Genomic DNA, 12,982 nt, shown 5'->3' on the forward strand with positions numbered 1-12,982 from the left:
TGGCAGACTCTCTCTCTCTCTCTCTCTCTCTCTCTCTCTCTCTCTCTCTCTCTCTCTCTCTCTCTCTCTCTCTCTCTCTTTCTGTGTGTCTCGACATACTGCGTGAGCCTACACATTTAAAATGGATTACGGAAGATCTGAGATAGGCCACGGGACAGATTGCTCTGTCAGTCTGAGTTCTGTCTCTGACTCCCTTGCGCTCCCATGCACACACATATTTAAACAAGGACATCCATTGTGTCCCACAGCGTTTGGAGTCCCACAGCGTTTGGAAACAATATTCTTGAGGTCCGTGCTTTTCTTTGCCTTTCATTGCAAAAATGAGAGAAATGCATATGGGAAACACATACAGTTTTTTTTCTGGTACTTTTTCTGCTTTGATCATTAATGTGGTTTAGAGGTTATGGCTAAAAATAGACAAGAGAGTAAATATTGTTGCTGAATTTCTTTGAGCAGGTTCATGTTTCAGTGCTTTGTGTTGGAATTAAATGACCCTATACAGTTCTTCTCTTACGTCTACTCTGTCATGTAATCGCTTTAAAGAAAGATTGAGTTATGCTTTAATAAAGACTTTTCGATGTAAACAGAGTCGAGCATCCCTCTAGTGGTCGGAGGCTTATGTGGATGTAAGCATTCAAAATCTTTTGATTTGTATTCAGTACGTTTCTAGTTGGAGAAGAGTTAGCCAACGTGAATAATCTGAAATGGGATGTATTCGGAACGAGGGACCCTAAAGGTTGTTTCAGATGTGGATGCACGCATCTATGTATAAAGCGCACACGTACAGTGTGGGAAAGAGTGTTTTGCAGTTTGTTATCATGTTAAACAGCAAGAGAATTTGTTTCTGGTTTCTCTTCAAGCACTTTTGTTGTTGCACGCTTACATTCTCACATCAAAAGCATCCTCTTGGCATGAACGTGTAGCTGGAAGCGACCGACGGTCTCAGAAGTCCCTCATACAAATACCAACACACATGCAAATATACATTGAGCAATACACAAAGAGCTACTTGTTTATAACGCCTATAAATTAACATGCAAAATTAATATTTGAAACAGAAAGAGACAGTATAGCATGTATAAGTGAAATGATTGTCAGTGTGGATTGACATGAAAATCGAATGCACAAGCACATGTAAAATGCACATCCTTATTTAAAATAGGTGACAGTGTGCACACACACTCAGCACAGAACACACAGAATGATATGCGATTGTCGGGAGTAGTTCTGCGTGGGCTCTGAGAAAGACAGCTGCACTTACACTGGAGCCAAAGGGACGGCAGCCATCTATAACGTGCATATGGGAACGAGGGAGAGAGAGAGAAGAATGTGCCAATAATGAAAGAGTAATGAGCAAATGTTTCGGAAGGTTGTAAGGAGAAGACGAACCTCAGGCGGAGAGAACAATGATGACAGAACGAGACTCGAGCCAGGTGACCGGCAGATCAGTGGTCGGGGAAAAAGTTAAAATATAAGGACAGTTTGAAAAGAGATTAAATCCATTTCCTAGTGCATTCTGGGTCAGTGTAGCTGAAGTAATTGTTCATAGCTTGCCACTTTAAAGCAGGGGTCTTGTTTGTCTGGACTTCCAATTATATACATTTTATTGATCATTTTAATGGCTTTTCAATGCAAGCATCATAACAAAGTGTGAAGTATACATTATATAACAGGGGTTAGCTTTTCTATCCACCATAATAGTCCTTTAAAGCACCACTTTTACAGTTGCGTCCACAGAACCTACTGCGGTGTCCGTGTCTGATTGCTTTATAGTCCCCCGTAGGACCAGTGAACACAACATTTACTTCTACAACCAGAATGCCAGACCCACTTCCTGACTGCAAATGAAGTATGTTCTTCAAAGTGCCCTCCGCGGACTACTGGACACACAGTTCTCCATGACATAAGGTCCCTGCGGTGCGCACCAGGTCGTATCAGGGTCTCGCTCGGCCGAGCAAAAGGAGGCGGGTCTTGTTGACTGGCTGACATGTTTTATGTATGAACACATTTACCGTTGTGTGCTGTAAATGTCAGTTTAGTGGATTGGGAGTCTGCCGCTCACAGATGGTTTTTACATTCACTGGAGTGGACTAATGCTTGAGCAGGGCTTTAGAGTAGCGTGGACATGTTTTTTTTTTGGCCAGAATTGTGTTGAGAAAGACTGCAGAGATGACAACTGTTTTGGTTATAGCTGGTTTTGTTGAATGATCTTTGCTCTGTTCACTCATTCTCCTGGGTCTTTGTTAGGGTCGTCCTCAGCCTCCTCGTCTGCTCTATTGTAAAGCAGTAGTAGACAGACACATGACCTTGGACTAACCCCGATCAAACTCCACGCAGGACAGCCGTAATGTGTCCTGGCCTTTCAATTGTTTTTTGGGACGGGTGAATGCGGTGGGAGGAGACCTGTGACGTCAATTATTATTTCATCTGATTTTATAGTTTGTTTGATGACCTTTGACCCGATCAAAACCGCTTTAATCTAATTAAAATATATTGTAAAAAAGATTAAATATTGTATAAATATTAGTATTTTATTTTGCACAAAATAAATGTACTAATATATTTTGGATAGCTAATAAAATATTGTGTAATTGTAATACTATATAATACAATTTTAATTTGTAATATTATTGTATGTAATATAATGTGTATATAAAATAAAATAAAATAAAAAATAATAACAAAATATTGTACATTTACCTAACTATATGTATATGTGTATATGTATGTATATATATGCATTCATTTCAAGGCAAAATTGCAATTAGTGTGTTACATAATATATATATATATATATATATATATATATATATATATATATATATATATATATATATATATATATATATATATATATATATATTGTGAAATGTAATAAATTATTATAATACAATTATTAAATTATAAGCAATGTATTGCTTATACAGTATATATATACCGGTGTGTGTGTATATATATATATATACATATATATATATATATATATATATATACATATATACATACATACACACATACATACATACATACATATGCATGTATGCATGTATGCATGTATGCATGTATAGAGAGAGAGAGAGAGAACAATTTAATAATAATATATATATATATATATATTATAGAATATGAAAAGTAACACACTAATTGAAATTTTTCCTTTATTTTTTTATCATGTAGCCGAATTTTCAGATGGTGAAAATGTAAGACAAGTGGTAAATTTCTGCTCATGATGGCCTGTTTTCTTCTTTCTGTCTTAGATTCGGGTTGACGGTCCTCCTCAAGGTGGCGTGCAGTATGAAACTCTGCCGGTGATCAAAGATGGAAGCCCTGTTCTCAGAGACATGGCCTTTTCCCTGGACAACAGCTTCATCTACGTCATGTCGGAGAGACAGGTCTGAATATATACATGTATATGCTCTCCCCTCTCTGCTTCTTTCTTCCATCCATAACAGCTGTAGGACGGAGAGAACGTGACAGCATCCACTAATGAAAGAGAGAAATGGGAAGAGGGTAGAGTAGCTGTGTCAGTGAAGGAGAGAGTGATGGAGGGACAGCTGAAGGAGGAGAGATGGAGAGAGAACAAGGTCACCCTCCCTTGACAGGATAATGAAGAGAGAGAGAGAGAGATGGAGAGAGACCCTGCTCATATAATATCAATACACACAACACTTCCCATGGGATGCATTGCGGAGTAGAGGTGGGCGGTATGAGTCATTTTATATCACGGTAACCCTATATATCAAGACATTATGGAAAACACTTGGCCTCTGAGTCAAAAAAGGGTGATTGTGAAGTTATTTCTCAATAGCGACTTGTATTCTTGTAATTGCTACTTTATATCTCTCAGTAGCTTCAGTATGTTTCCATCCAAAGTTGCGATTTTAACTTATTCGCAAAATTGGAGTATCGCATAAACCATTTGTGAATAAAGCAGCGTTTCCATCCCATGTGTTCAAGAGAGCCAAAACATGGTCACTTCATGGGAAATTTGCACAAAACTCCTGTGATAAAAATGGAAGTTGAAATCGGGGAAGCCACCGTGGCTTTTCTTTCCTACATCATAAATGACGAAACACAATAAACCCTGTCGTGTTATCTTGCGTTCGGATGCTGGTGTTTGGGAACGCAATCATGCGAGACGGTTTTAAACCGAATCATTCTGATGACAGACTTTGGCTCAGGCATTTCAGAATGATTAAACAAACATTTGAGATGCAGTGCAGTGAAACTGGTCCACTGGTTAGTTATCCAATCACATCCACCGGTGAGTTTTTTGTTGTGCAGTTGAGGGAATTTATGCCCTAAATGTGTTTCCATCGTAGTTTGTGCTTAGTTTTGTCTTCTTATTGGATAAAAAAATATATCTACCATCACATTTTTAGATTTGATTTGTATCTTGGTTTTTTCCATTTCGATATCCCAAAATGGATAAAAAAATAGGTGGATGGAAACATACCTTATTGCGACTATTCTCATAATATGACGTCATTTCTTGTTTTTTGCAACTTTTTCTCACAGTTGCAGCTTTTATCTCTCAATGCGACTCTATTTAAAGGTGCTCTCCTCAATGTGACATTTTTTTTTTCATTTTTTAACTTATCTCACAATTACAGTCATTCTTTTAGCCTCCCATAGCCTAAAAAATATATATATATATATTTTATGGTTTAAATTTCATATATATATATGAAATTTAAACCATAAAATATATATATTTTTTTATGTAGTGATGTTGATTACATAATGATATATTTGATATATTTGATCTATATATCAAAAGAGTTAAAATCAACATCTCAAGATGGGGAAACATTATAAATGCTATTGGATGATTTGAGCAGTGGTTTGAGGGGGTTGTAAAATAACCAACAATTATAAAGTAAATCAGTTTAACTAGTTTAATGCAGAGTTCATTTTGAGTCTAATAATATTGTCTGCATGATGTCAGATTTTTAAATGGATATACTGCAGTAGAATCTCTACACATTTCTTGTCTTGACAAATATATACCATCATACCGCCCGACCCTATTTCAGACTATAAAATAAAGCGAACGAAAGGAAGAAAAAGAGAGAGAGGGTCTCTAAAGAGAAGGAAAGGAAACAATACTGTCTCTGCTCAGAGATGGATGACCAGGCCGGTTGCTTACGTCTCCAGGCTTTTTTTAGCATCCGTTGTAGAGGGTTGATATCTCCTCTTGGGATACATGTGGGCAGTGGGATGGGGTCGGGTGTGGCGGTAATGAGAGAGGTGGTTTAATGCACAGCGGGCTGACAGGTTCACATCATATCTGTACACGGGCGGCCCGCTGGGTCAGCCCCACTGGGCATCACGCATAGCAGCAGATGAGAGGACAAAGGGAGGAGAAAGAGAAGGAGACTTGTTGAGTCAGCATACACCCCGTCACACGCATCAGGCACGTAGAAGTGACCCCGGCATTTGATCAACTTTGTGGCTTGTGTCCTGGGCCCTTGCATCATCTGCTCTTTCTCTTTCTTTCTTTCTTGCTAATATACTTACATGCTATATTTTTAAAGATAAGGTTTCAGTAAAGCTACAAATATTTAGTTAAATACAAGATGAAACTCTATTGACAACATCTATGGTATTCTGTCAATTACCACAAATGTTTATGCATTTAAATTTCCATTGTTTTGGTCTGTTTTACAAACTGAGTGACGAGTCTATTTTGTTGACTAGTTCCTAAGGGTTTTCAAACTGGGTTGTTGACTAGTTCCCAGGGGTTTTCAAACTGGGGCCAACATTTTTTCAAGAAAAAGTAAAAGTATTTTATCAAAATAATTTTTTTTATGCTCTCCAAGTTCATGTGTAATTTTGTTTATTAAATATATATCGTGAAATCCTTTTTTTAACCAGATTGCTTTTGAATGTTTATAAGAATTTCTGATTTGAATCCATATGCTGCTTTTTACAAAGTAACTTAATACAAAGTACAATACTACAGATTGTATTCATTTGCTCAAGCAAACTTTTTTATTCTATATGTATTATGTTTTCTTTTATTTTTTATTTTATTAATTCCATTATTTTAAATTCAGTTTAATTAAAAAAGTAGAGCAAAATAAGTAAAATATGGTAAATTATTATGCATTTTTTTTTAAAATACTTGTTTCTGATTGGGCAGTTGTGGAAAACTGTATAAACCATCATTCCAGTCAACTGCTTCTTTATTTATTTTTTCATTTATTTTTATTTTTAAAAAGGGTTGTTGTTTGTTGGAGGGGGGTCTGTTTTTTTTTTATTAGATTTTTTTATTTGATTAAATATGAGATATTTGTCACACATAGTGTAAATGAGTCTGTATAGATTACAAATTATAGCTGCCTTTTTTATTTATATTTTTGGTGGGATGTATTTGGGGGTCTTTCAAAAAAAGTTAGAAAATTCCTGTTCTCTTGAAAACAAATGTAGCTGTTTGGGATTAGGCCGTGTATATACATTCCTGTGTATCTCTTCACTAGCGCTGGACAGTCTTTAGGGAATCGTGTTCGCTGAAACCTCATAAGATTCGTCCCTCTCATGCAGTAATTCAAACCGATCCCGTCGTAAAAGATCCATCAGCACGTTCCATCATTTCTTCACCCTCTTTTGTCCTGTGTTAAGTGTTTCAGGTGATTAATTCAATATTACAGCTTATTAAACAACCACGTTGAGAGGCATCGCTGAGCTCAATGAGCTCTTTCAGTCTGACTCGGGTTGAATTGCTCTCGGAGGCATTTCTCTTCATAACGCCTGCCGTATCTTCTGTGAGTTGTGTTAATATTCAGGATGCAGGTGTGAGACGTTCTCTTGTTGGGCTGAGAGGAACAAAAAAATGTTGCTAAAGACCGCACGGCCTCCGTCACCCCAGCACGCCGCTGTTTGAGGAGTCAGTCGGCGTAGTCACGCTTCACACTTCACAGAGCAGCAGGATTAGCATTCACCTTTCAGCACGAGCTCTTATGCTAGCAGGAAACAGAGCCGTCATGGCGGAGTGGAGCTTACCGTTGTCACGTTTTGGGTGTAATTTATTGAAAATGGAGCCAAAATGGCTGAACTCGAGTAGTTATTGGAGCTCTGTGGGGATGTAGGATACTGTCTACGTATATGTTTACTAGCTAAGAGGAGTCAAAATGGCAGATTAAAGGCACATGGTTATTCTTCGTATCTCTGTCCTGCTGTCATTCACAGAAATAGGACAGATGGTAATACTGTGATATTTGGATACATAATATTGTACTGATTATGTTAAAATTGACCAGTATAATACAGTATAATATATGACCCTGGACCACAAAACCAGTCACATGGGTATTTTTTTTTAAAATTGAGATGTATACATCACATGAATATATAAGCTTTCCATTGGTGTATGGTTTGTTAGGATATGACAATATTTGGCCGAGATTCAACTATTTGAAAAACTGGAATCTGAGGGTGCAAAAAAATCAAAACATTAAGAAAATCGCCTTTAAAATTGTCCATTCATGTTGGCGATTGTGCTGCATTCACTCACAATAATGTTTTATATATTTACGGTAAAAAACTTACAAAATATATTCATGGCACATGATCTTTATTTACTATCCTAATGATTTTTGGCATAAAAGTAAAATCGATCATTTTGACCCATACAATGTATTATTGCCACAAATATACCCGTGCGACTTGTGACTGGTTTTGTGATCCAGGGTCACATAATATTTCATGTAACTGAAATATTGGCCAATAATAGAAGAAATGATACAATAGCCGATAAAAAAGCCAATAATTATTTTAATCGTATGGCCAATAACCAGTAAATGTTAATTTATAAACGCATTCAATTATAAACACATTAAAAAATCTTCATATTATATGTATACCGGTGTGTATATATATATATAATTAAGTTGGCACTATAATGACAGCAAAAAAATGTCTAAAATGTACACTGTAAAAAAAATTGCTGCGATTATTTAGCACAACTTAAAATCCAACATTGTTTCAACTTTAAAAAGTATGTGTTCAAGCTTGACTTAAAATAGTAAGTTTTGTTAACTTTAGTTTGGTTAGGTTAAGTTGGATATTTAAGTTATCTCAACAAATTTTAACTAATCGCAGCCACATTTTTTACAGTGTAAATATAGGTAAAACAATTGATATTGGTGAAAAAAAAGGAAGATTAAAAAATTGGCTGAATCGATATCGTCCAGATATATTGTGCATCGCTTAGTAATATTATAGCATTTTTTACTTAGTCATGATCTAGTCTTTCTGGTAATGGATAAAATCAAATCCTGTATTATTTTCCACATTATGAAACTTAAAAGTGTTGCGAATATTATTTTATGTCGTTTTAAATGTAGCTGCACCCTTTTTGTGACTAAACAATGGTTGTGTTTAATAAGACTTGTGATTAATGTGAAGAATGCAGTGCAAATGGATATGTGGGTAAAGATAGATCGATTTATTATAATCATAGATTTACATACATGCATGCATGCAGCAGTGGATTTGCGGTTAGCATTCAAACATGCTCAAACCAGCATGTAATTTTACTTTATGCACAGACGCACACACGCACAGACACTCCATCTTTACCCACAAACGTTTCACACCACCGCCATTCCCATTTGGCATCTATAATTCTTTTCTATGATGCCATATATTGTGCATTTTCTCAAAGACTCATAAATACAGCTCATTCCAAATGCATAGCCATCCCTCACATGCACACAAATAGTCTAGAAACGGATTGCCTCACACTGACATAAAAGGAAATGCACACATGCACATGCACACACACACACACACACACACACACACACACACACACACACACACACACATGCACAGACATATATATATATATATATATATATATATATATATATATATATATATATATATATATATACACACACACATGCACAGACTTTAGGGCTCATTGTCTCAGTGTACATGTACGAATACCATGTTAATGGTCCGTAGGTATTGGCAATATGGTGGAACTGAAAGACAAATGAGCTCCAGACAGGTTGTGTCCACAACCAGAGCAGTCAGAAAATACAGGTTATGTCAAACGTGTTTACAGAACGTCTATGAAGGGCTTGGAAGAAAGAGCGTTCAGAGCGGAGCAGGAGCGTCTACAGCCTTAGATCACGCAGGCGGTGAGATGGTGTCCTTTCTGTGGTAATTCATAGTCTTGTGATAAAGTGCTGTGGCTGTTTGGCTGGGGAAGGGAGCCAGAGGCTAACAGCTATGAAAGGTCAGAGCTGTTTCAGCTGATAACAGCTTTACAGAGACAGAGGGGAGAGAGTGGCGAGCGAGGGAAACAAAAAGGGAGTCGTTGAAAGAGACATGGAGACTTAGGGATGTCATGCACATTTGCTAAATGTGTGTCAAAGACTGTTTCAAAAATATCTCATTTAGGTTTTACATTTTAACTGACTGCAAACAGTCTTTACTTGTCACCTCTCTGGCAAACCGCTGCCGTGCGAGTGGGAGTCTGTTTGAAAACCTAGTGTGCTGCATAGACGGCATCCTGAATCTGAATAGTGACTGAATTGGTACACTCTGACTCTACATAGGCAACTTTGTATATAAATATATTTGTTATTATTGAATACACACACACACACACACACACACACACACACACACACACACACACACACACACACACACACACACACACACACACACACACACACACACAAACAAGTGCCCAACAACAGTTTTACATGCATGCAATGACAAAAAACACTTTTGTTGTCGTATAATATGCATTTATTTTTACCTGATTTGCTCACCGACTCCCAAATGATTCGTTCAACGACTCATTTTTCCAAACCCCTCCTTTGCGCGACGCTAATCTGCGGTGATTGGTCAGATGACCCAGCAGTGTTTACAGAGATAATACTTATTGTTTAACACGGAGTACAATGATGCTTTTATCAATTAAATCGTGTTATAATAATTATTATAGTGCACTGCTTTGTAGTTTGTAGTAAAAAACTAAAAATAAGATAAAGAATTTAATGTTATGTTAGCGAGCATAGCCCAGAGTTCATATTGTAAAAGCACAATCAGTCTTTGTTTGCGTTAGCCCGATGCATAAACATAATGTTTTTACAAAAAAAAAAAAAAATGCAGTTACGTTACTACGAGGTATTATTCTATTCTTTAAGACAACTCCGAAAACAACGACAAACACTTCACATATCTCAATACAATAATTGTCATTGAAGACCTAGAAGCTAAACGGTGCGTACACAATAAACAAAATAATTATTAAGCATGCTACATAAAATATAAAAGCAACAATTATTAATAACACTTACAGGTTGTGATACGGAGGAGGAAGCTGATGCAAATACACTTGGAACTGAACCTTCCTTCAATATCAGCCGGCTCGCGAATCCAAGTTTGATTGCATTTAAGTTGATAAAGCAATCGTCTTGAAAATGGCGCGAACAAAGCACAAGGCTCGGACTTTATACTTCTGTGGTATAGTTGTATATATGAATTGTATCCACTTAGTCTTCAAATGCTCCTCCTTGGGCAGATGAAAAAAGTTGGCTTTTGAGTCGCACTTCAGAACACAGCGTCTCGTCGCCATGACGTTTTCAAGGTTTCCCTGGCCTTGGAGAGCAATAAGTGGGGGTATCATATTCAAATAACTTGACAAGTTGACGTCATCTAGTCAGAGAAAAAGCTTCGGTCTTCTAACGATTCATAAAAATGACTCAGAGTCGACTCTCACTTTTGAAAGACAATAACTTTATATACGGTGCAGTTTCATATTTCAAACTTTGCAGGATGTTTTTGTTCACTTAGATCTATGTTACACACTACATGAAAGGTAAATTTCAAAATTCCATAATAGGTGCCCTTTAATAAAACATTGTTTTTTTATGTTTTTTAAGCTATTTGAATTATGAGAAAGCATGAAATGAAACCACGTCTAAGTTGTAATACCAGTGTAGTACACATGTCATTATACAAATTTGTGTCCTCAAAAATCACATAAACAAGAACACACACACACACACACACACACACACACACACACACACACACACACACAATAGTAACTGATTACATATCATTTAATTACACATACTTTTTGGAACTTGATTACTTAATCCAGACATTACATTTTTAAATATTCGTAATCATACAGTTACTTTTATATTTGACTTTTGTTTTTTATAGTTACTAATATACTTTCTTTCTCTTTGTATTTTTATATCAATATGGTACAAGATGTTCCTATTAAAATCAATGGGATTAACTAGTTAGGTCAAAAGTAATCTAAAAGTAGTCCGATTATATTAGGATGGATGGTTGGATGGATGGATGGATGGATGGATGGATGGATGGATGGTTGGATGGATGGTTGGATGGATGGATGGATGGATGGATGGATGGATGGATGGATGGATAGACTGGACTTTGTATTAAGTGTATTGCATGTATTCTATATGAAATGTCTATAAATATTGCATGTGCATATAGTATATACGGTACACACATATTGGGAAAAATGTTACCTTTTATTCATATTTTTCAGTATTGGATAAAATATGATATGTTGGATGAACGTTTGGGCTGAGCTCTCTGGTTTTTGGAACAGTGCTTATGTGTCATCTGTACGACCTCACAATCAAATGAGGCCTGTGCACAAGCAAAGCCACACCTGCTGCCATATGCAAATCCGACACATGTAACCAACTCCAGCGAACGCTACGGCCCTGGTCTCGCTCTCATCCAAGCGTGTAAACCAATCCCTTATGCAAACTGTGAGGAGGAAAGAAATATTGCCTGGCAGGTTTGTCTGACTTGCCTTTTTGCATATCAGCGCACACAACTAAAAAAAACAAAGACATTTTTATATGGTGAGATTGTACAGCACTTTCTATGTTCTATTTCTATTCGCTATAAATCTATGAATATGGCACATTTTGCTCTAACTTTAATTGAAAGACCTGATGCAGATAACTGAAATGGCACAACAGTGTGACAATTATTTTTCAATCAGGCAAGAGAGGGCTTGAGAATAGATTGTCACTATTTTGATTGGTCGTTTAATCAGTCGCACAATAAAATTGTTATTAACTCCCCCCGCATTAGTGGCGAGCGATTCACAATGAATCATTTATTCATTGAATTATCAGCGCTGCGGAGGCCATAGGTCAAAACCCACCAAGCATCCATTTAGAGCAATGAAAGCATGGCTTCAAAAGCATGTAATAAGATGTGAACATGTCTGTTGGGAAATGCCGCTTTTCTAAACACGCATTATGAGTCACCAGTGCCGTCCTCTGAAGCTTTGCACAGTAGTTTGATTTTGTGAGTCGGCCTTAGAAACCCGACTCGAGATTGATCTGACGTTGTCCATCCCACGCCCACTATTAAGAGTGGCGTGACATGTCCAATGCCGTGACTAACGTGGAGAAGCTTGTGAATGAAGGGTTGACTTTCATAACCAAACCAGATTCTCTGCATATGTTGCTGTCATTCATAAAGCCGTAAACGTTCAGGCTGAACTTGGGAATCCAAGATCTGCTCCTTATCCTCGGCCCCTTCTCTCGCCTCCCCACCTCAGCTCATAAAAGCGACGTAACCGAGATCATCAACCAAATAAAGGAGCCTCCGTATTTCCACCCTGGCAATTTCTCTCCCAAGTGCTCGGCTGTGAAATTTAAAATCCATGCATGGCTTCCCTTTTTCCCCCGTCTTGAAGAACCCGATTATTTGCTCTATGTCTTTGCATAGCCTTAGCCTCCTTTGGCGCACACACATACTGTACTTCGAGACATATGCATGTATTTACCGTTTTGATCACTCACTCACACACACGCACATAGAGACTCTAGGCCTGCACTATCTTTCTTTGTCTGGGAAATGTGTAGGAAATGAACTGTGTGGTTATCAAACGCAGGGAAATGGGATTTTTCACCCGGAGTAAGATTGTTTAGAGGCCCTCTCCTCTCTT

General features: G+C 37.2%; 1 protein-coding gene across 1 annotated transcript in view; it reads left to right on the plus strand.

The window, feature by feature from the left end:
- The first annotated feature begins 3,261 nt into the window (after nt 1-3,261).
- plxna2 (plexin A2) overlaps nt 3,262-12,982 on the plus strand; it is a 116,571-nt gene continuing 106,850 nt past the window's right edge. The window contains exon 1 of the mRNA XM_079588276.1: nt 3,262-3,392. Coding sequence (XP_079444402.1) covers nt 3,342-3,392 — 51 coding nt within the window. The 5' untranslated portion in view covers nt 3,262-3,341. The remainder of the gene's footprint in view (nt 3,393-12,982) is intronic.

This window comes from Phoxinus phoxinus, assembly GCF_949152265.1.
Source record: "Phoxinus phoxinus genome assembly, chromosome: 18".
In the NCBI taxonomy this organism is placed as follows: domain Eukaryota; kingdom Metazoa; phylum Chordata; class Actinopteri; order Cypriniformes; family Leuciscidae; genus Phoxinus; species Phoxinus phoxinus.